This window comes from Ovis aries, chromosome 22 (assembly GCF_016772045.2).
Source record: "Ovis aries strain OAR_USU_Benz2616 breed Rambouillet chromosome 22, ARS-UI_Ramb_v3.0, whole genome shotgun sequence".
Classification (NCBI taxonomy): domain Eukaryota; kingdom Metazoa; phylum Chordata; class Mammalia; order Artiodactyla; family Bovidae; genus Ovis; species Ovis aries.
Window position 1 is genome coordinate 21627927 of NC_056075.1, and position 12803 is coordinate 21640729.

General features: G+C 51.6%; 1 protein-coding gene across 4 annotated transcripts; it reads left to right on the plus strand.

Annotated features, from left to right (window-relative positions):
- Positions 1-660: 660 nt before the first annotated feature.
- Positions 661-7673, plus strand: SFXN3 (sideroflexin 3). 4 transcript variants are annotated; one of them, XM_027960255.2, is made up of 11 exons: positions 661-723; positions 1595-2096; positions 2731-2901; positions 3212-3310; positions 3658-3733; positions 3881-3966; positions 4167-4294; positions 4491-4540; positions 5407-5456; positions 5924-5971; positions 6296-7673. In XM_027960255.2, the coding sequence occupies exons 2-11, from the start codon at positions 1936-1938 to the stop codon at positions 6390-6392; spliced, it is 966 nt and encodes a 321-aa protein (XP_027816056.1). In that variant the 5' UTR covers positions 661-723; positions 1595-1935; the 3' UTR covers positions 6393-7673. The 4 variants fall into 4 exon arrangements, with proteins under 4 accessions (XP_027816056.1, XP_060261120.1, XP_011958197.1 ...); XM_060405137.1 differs by having other exon boundaries at positions 1933-2096; positions 2731-2905; positions 3216-3310; XM_012102807.4 differs by having other exon boundaries at positions 1933-2096.
- Positions 7674-12803: the final 5130 nt, after the last annotated feature.

Consider the following 12803-nt stretch of genomic DNA (forward strand, 5'->3'; position numbering starts at 1 on the left):
GGGACAGGGCCAGGGGCCAGGGTCTGGGATGCAGGGATAGGGACTGGAGTCATAAGGAAACTGGGGACCCAGAGGAGCTAGAGGTTACAGAGGGGATGATAGAAGATACAGAGGAGGAAGTGTGCGGGCACTGGAAGGACGCAGGCGCTAGCAGAACTGGACTGTGAGGGAGTAAGAACGTCCGGATGCTGCGAGAGGACCTTATGGGAACCGGGGTAGGAGCCCAGGGGACCAAGTAGGCAGAGGCCACGGCCAAGGTAGCCATCAAGTAAACAAGCCTGGAGGTAACCCGAGTCCCTCTGGGTTGGATGCCCCTCCGCGCCGCCTGCCTTCTCCGGGGGCACCTAGACCCCTTGGGCAGAGGCCGGGTGCCTCCCGAGGCCAGCCAAGGGAATGCAACTAAACGGGGCAGCTCGTCCCCTCCTCTCTCGCGCTGGGACGCGGCCAGGACTGATTCCGGAGCCCGCATTGGCTCTGGGAGGCTGCGGAGGGCTGGGTCTCGGTAGCCAGGGCTGGGGGCGTCGCCCTTAATGACACTCATCGCCCCCAGGCCCTGCCAATCCCTGGCCTCATCGGGCGGAGCCCCCGCCTCTCAAGCCGGTGAGCGTCACGCGTGACGTTACCCGTGATGGATGTGAAGGCGGGGCGGGGTCGGGGGGAAGCGCGGAGAGGAAGGCGAGTTTGAGAGCTGCAGAACCGCGGAGCCCAGAAGCCTAGGAAAGCGTGAGTGGTCGCTGTGCCGGGCGGGGTTCGGGGGTCAGGGGAGTAGAGGGTTGAGGGCTGGGAGTCAGAAAGGGAAGCTGCCCCTGTCCTATAGGATTCAGTATCTTCGGCTCATGGGGCACAGGGAAGGTTGGTTAGGGAGGGAGTGTTAGGGTGGGGCTCTGTGTGGTCACACTTTCAAGTGTCTGCAGCTGATGGATGTAGGCTGTGTGTGTGTGTGTGTGTGTGTGTGTGTGTGTGAGTGTGTGTGTGTAAGTAAGTAACGGTCTTGGTGTGCAGGGTGTGTCCACCCTGTCTGCCGGTCTGTGTAGGGCGAGTATGCTGGTGTCTCTGTGTGTGGATATGTGAATGTGAGTGTGTGAGAGGGGAGGGTGTGTCTGCCTGTGAGGAAGTGTGGTTGGAGAGGATTAGTCATTTTGTAGGATTTTGCCCAACGTGGCCAGATGGCTGCTTCAGGCTTTCCTCTCTATGCCGAGTGAAGGGGTCACCTACTGAATCCTGCTCCTTTAGAGGCAGGTGGCTCAGGAGGAGGTGAGTGGGTGTTCATGCCAGCCCTGCCCACCTGGGGAACAAGGAGAACTTTGGGCAGTTCAGTGTGGTGGAGGAAGATGGGTCTGGAGAGGGAGCTTGTGGATGCCTGCGAGCACACTGGCTGGCTGGCAGCAGTCCCCTGTTTGAGACCCGGAATAGGTGAGCCCTGGAGCTGTTGAGCCCTTGCTCTCCTCCATTTAGGGCCTGGAGTGTGGTACCGCTTATGCCATTTTTCCAAACAGCCTCGGGTGTTTGTATGTAGGTCTCAAAGCAACTGGGGCCTAAAGCCGACAGGAATGTGGATGTGTGATGCATATAATCTGCATTTTTGTGCATGCAGAGCACAAGAGTAGCTGCATGGGATTAGTTGCTGCTCACGTCAACCACACACGTGTAAATCCTCACTCATGAAAATCTGCAGCAGGCCAGAGCACAAGGACATCTGCTTCCCTGGCGTGTTCTCTCCTGTCCCCTCCTCCAGTGGCTGTAGGTCCCTGGGCTGGAACATTGCCTAGAGAACAGCTCCTCCCCCGCTTGCTTACCTATCTGGAGTTACCTTGAGCTCTAGAAGGATTGGCAATAGGCCCAGGGACCAGGGCAGCACCACCAAAGTCTCCCCCATGTGGAGCCCTTGGACCCCCTCCTTGGAGTCCTCTGACTTTGGTTCCTGCCCTGCAGAAAATGGGTGAGTTGCCTTTAGATATCAATATCCAGGAACCTCGCTGGGACCAAAGCACTTTCCTAGGCAGAGCCCGGCACTTCTTCACCGTGACGGACCCCCGAAATCTACTGTTGTCTGGGGCACAGCTGGAAGCTTCCCGGAATATCGTACAGAACTACAGGTGACCCCTGACCCCATCTGACCCAGGGGCTCATTCCCTGCTACTCATACAGTACTTTTTGTACCTGTATCCTCTCACTTGAGCGTGACCCTGTTCTACTCCACCTCCTCACTCCTTGACTCTATCTGTCAGAATCACTGACAACTAAGACACAGAACTTCAGCCCAAAGGATTTCAGGGTGTTTGGGTAGAGGAGGTGGTGTTGATATTTATGGGTAGCGGGCTGTTCTATGCTTCACAAACCCTCTACAGGACCTGTTCCTCTGCTGGGCCACTCTCTGCAAGGATGAGTCCCAATAAATTAGGAGGGCAGCCTCCTTGCTTTCAAGAGGAAAAACCCTCAGAGCACCCCAGCCATTTTTGACCCATTGGAAACCACCATGACCCATGACCTAGCATTAGACAGAAACAGAAGGGCACCCCTCTTTTGTGTAGCCAGAAGGGAAATAGAAATAGGAGCCCTCTTTCTGGAAGATTTGATTCTTCCCCAGAGACAAGGAGCTCATTTGTTCTGAAATTGGGAGCCAGAGTGTCTGGTCATTTGCCCAGATCACCCCTGAGCTGGGTGGGCAGGGCTTGGGAGGGTGGATCTGCCCCCTAGAATTGCCTGTCAGCTCCTTGCCAACTTCTGCAGGGCTGGAGTGATAATGCCAGGGCTCACTGAGGACCAGCTGTGGAGGGCCAAGTACGTGTACGACTCTGCCTTCCATCCAGACACAGGAGAAAAGGTGGTCCTGATTGGCCGCATGTCAGCGCAGGTGCCCATGAACATGACCATCACCGGCTGCATGCTCATCTTCTACAGGCAGGTCCTATCTTGTATGTCTCCTCCCTGGTACTCTGTTCAGGCTAGAGGGTAACCTGATGATTAGGCAGGTCCTCTCTGGGCCAGTTTGGGCAGAAAATAGTGGGTGGCTGAGAGCTTGTATTAGAATCTCTTCCATTCCTCAAAACTCAGATGTGTTTGTGTAAGGAGGGTCATGCACAGGTCATCAGAGCAGGTTCTGGGGTCATCACCAGGGCTCTTCTTGAGGATTTGGGGATAACCTTTGGGGTTTTATTGTCGGTGTCCAAGGATGTGGGACACTGTGGAAATAGTGCCTTTGTTCCCTCAGGAAGACCCCAACCGTGGTGTTCTGGCAGTGGCTGAATCAGTCCTTCAACGCCGTCGTGAACTACTCCAACCGCAGCGGTGACGCTCCCATCACTGTAGGGTGAGAGCTCACCCCAGGGGCTCTTCTCCCGGCCCTTCATTTCTCTCCTGTCCTCCCAGGCCTGTGCAGCACGTGGCTCAATGCCCTCCTCTCAGCCAGTCCCCTACTCACTTTCCTGGCCTGACTGATGGTTCGAGGTCTTGTGTATGCTTTGGGGGACCCAGCCCTCTTCAAGTGGAGGGATTGGGGCTTCCAGACAGGTCTACACTGGAGCAGGGGAGACGTTTCTCTGCAGTGAGGCCAGCCTCCCACATCTCAGTTACTGAGGATTTGGTGTGTCCCTGAAGCAAAGAGCCACATGCTGGGTTGTTCATTTCCACCTCATTTCCTGGCTTTTCCACCCACAGGCAGCTGGGAACGGCGTACGTGAGTGCCACCACCGGGGCTGTGGCCACGGCCCTGGGACTCAAATCCCTGACCAAGGTAAGTGCCCCCCTGTTCGCTCTTTACTTACCTCCTTCTTCCCTTTCCCCTCCTCCACCCAACCCACAGGCTCCCGGTGACTCTCCTCGGAGTTCCCCGCCACCCCATGGCCCTTAGGGCCACTCAGGGACACCTTTCCTCCCCCAGCATCTTCCCCCGCTGGTTGGCAGATTTGTGCCCTTTGCAGCTGTTGCAGCTGCCAACTGCATCAACATCCCCCTGATGAGGCAAAGGTGAGTGGCCCCTGCTTCTGGCGCGTGCATGCAGAGTGCTTGTAGGCATACCAGCTGGCCATGCAAACTGCCGGGCCTAGTCTCCATCTGGTGCTGGGGGGATGCTGGGGTGGGAGAACCAGCCTTTGAATCTAGGCTGTCTGAGGGGACCCCAGGGACCAGCTGCCTGTGATCTGATCCCCACCCCTTTCCCTTCTCAGGGAGCTGCAGGTGGGCATCCCAGTGACCAATGAACAGGGTCAGAGGCTTGGCTATTCTGTGGCTGCAGCCAAGCAAGGAATCTTCCAGGTGGTGATATCAAGAATCTGCATGGCGATTCCTGCCATGGGTGAGGCAGGAGTGGCTCCTTGGGGCATGGGAGGCCCTAAGAGAAGGGATGCCATTATCCAGGGGGTGTGAGGACTCTGGGAGCTATAAGATTCTGGGGAGAGTGGGAGGAGCTGCTAAGGGGAAATCACCCCTTCCTGAGGGTCCTGCCTTTCACTCCATTCACTCCCTCCCTCCCTGCCCTGCTCTTCCCTCAGCTATTCCCCCGGTGATCATGGACACCCTGGAGAAGAAAGACTTCCTGAAGGTAGGTCACTTTCACCTTTCCCATGCTGGAAGTAGTGGTGCCTGGGGGCAGAAGTGACCAGTCCCCAACCTCCTCTGCAGCCTGACCTAAGTCTAAGACTTGCCACCTGTCTGCACCCCTGTGCTCCCCATCCCTCTTCATTAATTCATTCAGCAAGACTAAATTGAACTGGAGTAAAGGAGCACTGAGGGTGCAGGAGAAGGGCAGGAAAGGAAGGAAAGGGTTTCTGTCCTGAAGGAAGCTGGTGTCACTCCAGAGACACACATAGGGAGGGACCATCACAGTCACACCTGGTATCATGCTCGTGTTGTCAGCTGTGAAAAGCACTGAGATACACGCATACACACATACACACAGGCTCACACACGTGTGAACAGGACAGAACATCCCGTAGTTTACAATGTAAGCTCTGACTCATCTGATGAATCCTTTATTGGCAAATATTTATTGAGTGCCAACTACACACACACACACACACACACACACGGAGCAATAGATTGGTGGTGGCTGGAGCAAATCAAGAAGGGTGTGCAGAGCAGGAGGTGTGTTTGGAAATGGACAGATTCATGCAGTGGGATGGGAGGGAGTGAGTGGAGGATTAGAGAAGGCTTTCTGGAGAAACGCTCCTGGAGGAAGTGTAGGAAGTGATTCTGAGAGGTAAGGGTTAGGATGGTATGCTAGGGAGGGTGTTGGCAAGCATGCCTGGCTGGAGTGGGAGGCTGCCAATCGCTGTTATGGGATTGGGGGAAAGAAAAGGGCCATATATCCGAGGCTTAAAGATAGAACTGATGGGATAGAACCGCTGTGGTATGGGTAACGGGTGAGGGGGCAGGGGATACACACTTATATTCTCTCTCTCCCCATAGCGCCGCCCCTGGCTGGGGGCCCCGCTGCAGATGGGCCTGGTGGGCTTCTGGTAAGTATGCAGGAAGACAGCTAGAGTGTGTGCGAGTGTCCTTTCTGTGGTGAATGTGGGTGGGTATTATTGCTTTTAAGATATTTGTATATGTCATTCATTCATACAGGCAGCTGGTAGGGGTCCTGGACACCTGTAAAGCATACTTGTGTGTGTTAAGGGGAGAGGTCTGTTCTTGAAGGTCAAGAGTCTAGTCAAAGGGGTCCCACATCCACCATGGAAATAAGACTTCTGGTGCCATCTCAGAGTTTGATGCACGTTTAACTCCTGGTTCTGTCACTGGCTGTGGCGCTCTGGATCACTGCTCTGGAGGCTCCTTCCTCAGCCAGAACGTACTGTCATCTGTCATTGTTGGCTTTAATCAGTTTCCCCCCGTAGAGGCTGTCTCCAGAGATAGGGTGGGGGACTGGGAGGGAACACTCTTGGATCAGCGCTTCACAAACCTCTCTAACACTCTTCTCCCGCAGCCTGGTATTTGCCACTCCCCTGTGCTGTGCCCTGTTCCCCCAGAGAAGGTAAGTGCTGTCCCTGGGCTTGGCTGGGGCTTTGGACAGATCCATAGGGTCGCAAAGAGTTGGACACGACTGAAGGACTAACACTTTCACTTCCACTTTTCCACACCTGTGGTAGCAGCTGACCTTAGGTCCCATCAATGTGTTCCAGGAAGGGGCCTGGTGGGCATTCAGCTTCTCCTGGGGGTGAGGGAATGACTGTGATCTGGGTGGGCCTCCGGCAGTTGGAGGAGAAGATTCTGCAGCCTGGGAGGATGAGGGATGGTGGTCCCTGAGTGTGAGGGGTGGGCTCAGGAGACACTCAGCCAGCCTGCTCTTCTGTTATAGCTCCATACACGTGAACAGGCTGGAGCCGGAGCTGAGAGCTCAGATTCAGGAGCAAAACCCCAGCATCGAAGTGGTTTACTACAACAAGGGGCTCTGAGGCAGGTCAGCCCCTGGCCTCCTTCCTCGCCTCCTTGAGCTGCTGCTTAGTGGAGCCTTGCTGCCCTTGCTGCTTTCTATCTGCCTGGTGCTGGGCAGAGGGCTTGGTGGGGGAGCAGCCATTGAGACCAGTGATCCATTCGGCTGAGAGGTACCCCCATAAGCCTTTTCCTCTCCTCTGATTTCAAAAGGCAGGGTCACATAATCCCTTTCTCCTACGCTAGTACGTCTGTGTATGTACATAAGTGATAACGTGTGTGTGTACAGGCTGTCCTGGGATGTCCTCATGTCTGGCTTCCCTTCTTGGCTATCTGCCAGCCAGGGTACAGGGCTTTCTTGCCTAAACAGTTTCACCAGCCAGGTCATTTCTGATGGGACCTTGCCCCTTCTGGACATAGGAGCCCCAGGATCTCACGACAGAGATTGAAGGACATTTAGCAGGCTAAACTGGGCTGAATCCTTCAGATTTCTGATCTCTGGCTCCCAAAGCTGACTCAAGATCTGAGCTGGCGGAGGAGGACATGTGGGGATAAGGGAGGCAGGGGGCTTGTCCCATTCCCCACATCCTGGAATGGGTCATTTCCTCTCCTCTTCTCTACAGAACAAAGGAGTCTCAGCATCCTGTACTGCTCTTGCTGCCTTCCCATAGTGCTCTTTAACTCCGTGCCTCCCACTACAATAAGGCCATTTTAGGGCACAATCCCAGGAGTTCTTGGTCCACTCTGATATCATAACCTCAAAGCTAAACTCACAATCCCAGCACCCTCCCACAACCAAAAAGCCATGAAGGCATAGCAAGCATTCCTTTTTAAGAGCCCCCGCAGCACCCTCTGACAGAGGGAGGCAGCTGTGGGAATGGTGCTTACACTCCACAGGTGTCTGACTGGCTGTAAGACACCTCAGGGCGACGAAGCCTGAGTGTATAATCTTAAGACAGGGGATTTTGTGTTCCACTGTTCTTGTTAGACATTCCGCAGCATCCTGATCTTAGTTCCTTCTCTTTCTTGAGGGTTGGTTCTGCTCCCACCCCCACCCCCACCTCCAAGAGGCAGACGGGCCCAGGTGTCAATGGCTGGTCCAAAGGGGAGGTGGGCTTGGGGATGGAATATGTGCTGGTGAATTCACAGAGTGAAGAGTTGGACCTTGCCTCCAACTCCTGTGACCTCCGGCTGAAGTAGGGTGAAGGCCCCAGTGAGATCCTCTAAGAGCACCTTCCTGCTTCCCGCAACCAACCGCCACCAGTAATAAAAGCTATGGTGCCGTTGTTACTCGGTAAACTGAACACCTGTCTGTTTCTTCTTTGTCACTCAATTCCATGTCCTGAGTGCCAGGGAAGAGCCTCCTTTCTGCAGTTTTCTGTAGGGAGCCTTCTCTCCCTACAAAGTTCAAATCTTAGTCTTTTCCTTTCCCATTTGTAGGGAGCCTCAGACCCCAGCAGAGGGCGCTCTGAGATTAGAAAAATCAATCTTCCATCAGCACCCAGAGTACTAAAGGAAGGATGCAGGTAGATAGATGATGGCTCCACCTCCTATTCCCTTGAAGGAGAGGGGAGCTGGAGTGGGGGCCGGGGGTGGGAAGGGGCTGATCGCACACCTACAAATCAACTCAGGCTTCTTGGTTGTCTTCAGTCATTTGGCATGGGATGTGGTGGTAACCTCTAAGAGAGGAAGGCTAGAGGAATAAGGACTGCCTAGCTCTATCAGAGAAGTTGTTAGAGTGCCACACACCTCTACACACTCCTTTTTTCCCCCAACCTAAAGTTCTCACAGTAGGTTGTCAAGAGAAATCTTTAGGAATCTTTAGGACTGAATGGTCCCACAACAGCCTCAGGTGACCTGTTACCTGGCCTGAGCTAACCCATTCCTTGTGGAAAGTAGTTTACTTGATGGACAGTAGGGGGTGATGCTAGCTAATGCTCATTGAGTCCTTCCAGTCATGCCAGGCAGGCTTAATGAAACTAAGTGCTGTAAGTCCGTTGTGTCTTTTGAGCTCCACAACCACCCTTGTGAGGCCAGATATATTATGTCCATTCATAGCAAGAAAAATGCAGGAAACCCATGGTTCAATCCCTGGGTTGGGAAGATCCTCTGGAGAAGGGAGTGGATACCCACTCCAGTATTCTTGCCTGGAGAATTCCATGGAGAGAGGAGCCTGGCAGGTGACAGTTCATGGGTCGCAAAGAATTGGACACGACTAAACGACTGTCACTTTCACTATAGCAAGAAAACAGACTTATTAAGACATTAAGAAAATTGCTTACAGCTATACAACTATCTGGTGGTGGAATCAGGATTCAAGCCAAGTTGAGTGACTCTGAAGCCTGGCTATCCTTTTTCCTCACCCACCAGTTAAACTTGAGATCATTCTTCTAGTCCTTTTGACATTCCAGGGCATCTCCTCCCTGGCCCAGTTTGTTTACAGGGCAGTAAAAATTGACAGACCTTTTACCAAAGCCACTGAAGAGTTTCCAAGCTTGAGGGTTTTATAACAAGGAGTATAAGCAAAGATTCCTATTCTTGATTAACTATGGGATGACAGTTAGATAACCAGTTTCAATTGCATCCTACTAGGGAACAGTGTCTCCCACCAAGCCCAGCTGGCACCCTGGGTCAAATCTTGAAACCTCTTTCTACAGTTATAGCTTTGGCCATTGGCAATCCCCTTGAAAAGAGGCCTTACACTTTACTGGAAAATCTAGGCAAAAGAAATCCACTTAGGAAGTGAGATGCAGGAATCTTCGTAAAACAAAATCATTAAGAACATTTAGTAACAATTATTGTACTCTGCAGATAATACTAAACCACGTTAGAGAGAAGACTGGCCAAGGCACCAGTGGGCCAGTTAGTAGGAAGGCTTCTCTGCCACCAAAATTCCTAGTTTCACACCAGCTTCTGAAAAGAAAAAAAGTTTGGTTTAGGTTAACTTCACAGGTTCTTTAGGGGAAAATCCTAGTGAGGTATGCTTTCCAAACTGCTTCCACATGCTTGGAATTTTCTTTGGAAGCTAGCATTTGGGCAGAGATAGCACTTTACTCACTGGAAAGTAATCTGCCCCATTCTTGGGTCTCCTGTCTTCCAGTGCTCAAACTCCGGGAACCTTCTCTGGGAACTTGTATCAGTATCCTTGGCCTTCCTCCCCAGCCTTCTTCCTCTCTCCTGGTCCATGTTCTAAGGGGTAAAAATGGCTTGGATCTGGAGGCCTGGCTTACCCTGGCTATAAGGAGGGAGCCAGGGTCTGTTTTCCTTGGCCACTGGGGCTAACGAGTTTGACATCATTTATTATTTTTTTAATGTATATATTTCCAATGGAGGCCAACATATTTTCTTCTTCTTTAATTCTTTCTTTAAATTAGAGGATTATTACTTCACAGGATTGTTATGGTTTTTGCTACCCATCAATGTGAATCAGCATTAGGTATGCATAGGTCCCTTCCTTCTTGAACTCCCCTCCCACCTCCCTCCCTATCCCAACCCCTTGAGGTTGTCACAAAACCCTGGCTTTGGGTTCCCTGCATCATATATCGAACTCCTGCTGACTATTTTACATATGGTAATATATATATGTTGAAAATAGTGGCAGACTTTATTTTTTGGGGCTCCAAAGTCACTGCAGATGGTGACTGCAGCCATGAAAGATGCTTACTCCTTGGAAGAAAAGTTATGACAACCTAGACAGCATATTAAAAAGCAGAGACTTTACTTTGCCAACAAAGGTCCGTCTAGTCAAGGCTATGTTTTTTCCAGTAGTCATGTATGGATGTGAGAGTTGGACTATAAAGAAAGCTGAGCGCCAAAGAATTGATGCTTATGAACTGTGGTGTTGGAGAAGATTCTTGAGAGTCCCTTGGACTGCAAGGAGATCCAACCAGTCCATCCTAAAAGAAGTCAGTCCTGAATATTCATTGGAAGGACTGATGTTGAAGCTGAAACTCAAATACTTTGGCCACCTGATCCGAAGAGCTGACTCATTTGGAAAGACCCTGATGCTGGGAAAGATTGAAGGCAAGGCTGGAGGAGAAGAGGACGACAGAGGATGAGATGGCTGGATGGCATCACTGACTCAATGGGCATGAGTTTGAGTAAATTCCGGGAGCTGGTGATAGACAGGGAGGCCTGGCGTGCTGCAGTCCATGGGGTCACAAAGAGTCGGACACGACAGAGCGACTGAACTGAACTGAACTGAATATATATGTTTCAGTGTTATTCTCCCAAATCACCTCACCAATGTCTGCGTAGGACAGGCGGTTCGGGTTAGCTTTAACTCCTGCCCTATGGACTTATGGCAATCAGACTATCCTAGTCCCGCCCTGGCTGGTGCCCTACTTGTTAAAACCAAGTCCTATTTCCTCCCAGTCAAGCTTGTCAGTCTCAAGCCAACCCGCCCCTGCGGCCGCTTGGTCGTAAGCGAGCCACGCCCCTCGCGAGGAACATAACCAGTCAGAAGCAGAGTCCCGCCCCTGCTGTGGCTCCCGTCAGTCCAAGTTCGGTTGGCTCCGCCTCCTCCCTATTTCCCCGGCAACGGCTTTAGCGCAGCAGGTTGAGGATACAGTTCTCTACGCCTACCTGAGCTTGGAACCTGCGTCACGGGTCACAGATCCGCTTCGTTGATCATCTGGGTCCTGGGCCGTTAAATCCGCCAAATCCCCTCCCTAGTTCCCAGTTTCGAAACCCACAAGCTCCCCAGCCTCCGCCTTTTGACTTCCCGCCCAGAAACATGCGAGGTTTTCGAGGAATCAAGCGAGGCCCTTCCTGGGTTCCAAGGCCTGTTTGTTTGTCCTACCCCACCCCCCCCCCACACCCCCCACCATCCCCACCACCCCGCAGCGGCCCGTGAGGCTGTTGACTCTGCATCTTGCGCCTTCCGTCGTCTCTCCGTCTCTCTGCCCGTGCATGCCACAGTTCAGTAAACTCTGCTAAGTGTGGCTCTGTGCCCAGCGCTGAGTAGAAATGGACTGTTGGGTGAGGAGTCCCATCCCACCTGCTGGCACACAGCCAGTGCTCGGCAGGCGGGCCCCTCTTCGTCAGTCTCCCTGCATGTTGCACTGATCTCGGGTCCTGAAGCCGAACAATCTTTTGCTAGAATTCGTGGAGGAACCTCGAATCAGTTGTATCATTTTCCCAAAGAGAGCCTCTGAAGCTGCCCCCTTCACTCTTCTTTTATAAATATGTTTTCCCTCACTGGCAGCCACAGCCCAGGCTGCCAGAAGGACCATAGCAGCCGCAACAGCCTCCTCAAGCTTTCTCCTTCCAGTCTTCCCAGCAACATTTTGCAACTGAATAACAAGGACCAGGAGAATGGGGGAGGAACTGTGAATAATTTAGGCTATTCACACAACTCTGTCCTCGCCACCATCCCCTCACATCCACTAGGAAAATAACTCCATCTGTAACAGGCAACACTGCAGCTCCTTCAGGGTAAAGTGCTTGTGAAACAAGAATTTGCTATTTCAATCTATAAATTAACCACCTATGCTATTTTCTGACTGAAACCCTCCCCTCCTCTGTCACTAGCAAATCCTCAACTTTTATTTCCCAGAAGGAGCACTACTGGTTTGGGTTATAGTTGAAGTTATTTGTGGACAGCAGTAGAGAATGATTGTGGATAGCTTCATTCAATTGAAAGGATTCTGCCATAGCTCTCAGAACCAGAGATGGAGCTAATCAACCAGGCCTTAGAAAGGGCAAGAAACTGAGCAGCTCCAGAGGCCTCAGCGATGGCAGTACTGAGACACTGTCATAAAGGTAACAGCTTCAGTCCCTCTGTTCAAGTTTCAAAAATTGGTGCAGCTTATATCAGTTGTCTGCCCCTAGGAAGTAGCCAGAGGTCAGGGTCAAGTTGCAAGGGCATTGTGCATCATTACTTTAGGTCCCTCTCTGTGGTTGGGGCTGTTCTCAAAGAAGGGCAATTATCGTGAGCTGGGAATTAACCTGAGTGGTATTTGCTACAGTATGTTTTCCTATTGATCCTATACAAATGCTTCTCTCCAGTTTAAATGAAAAAGCTGAGGGCAGGCATCATATCTTCACTTTTTTTTATTGTGATTAAAAAAACACGTAAGATAAACCTTACCATCTTAATCATGTTTAAGTGTACAGTTCAGTAGTGTTAAGTATATTCACGTCATTGTGGAGTAGATCTTCATAACTTTTTCATCTTGCACATCTGAAGCTCTATACCCATTAAGCAACCACTCATATCTTCACTTTCCTGTGCATGCCCACTGCACCTGTAATAGTGCCTGATCCACAGTAGGTACATGATACATGTTTCCTGAATAAATGAATGTGGAATCCAAAAGTGCTCTAAACCACACTCAGATATTTGTCCAAGGTTAGTTTACTGACACAGTGGCTCTCAATCTATTTTACTCCTCAACAAACTTAAAAGACATGACATATTCACAACAGAAATA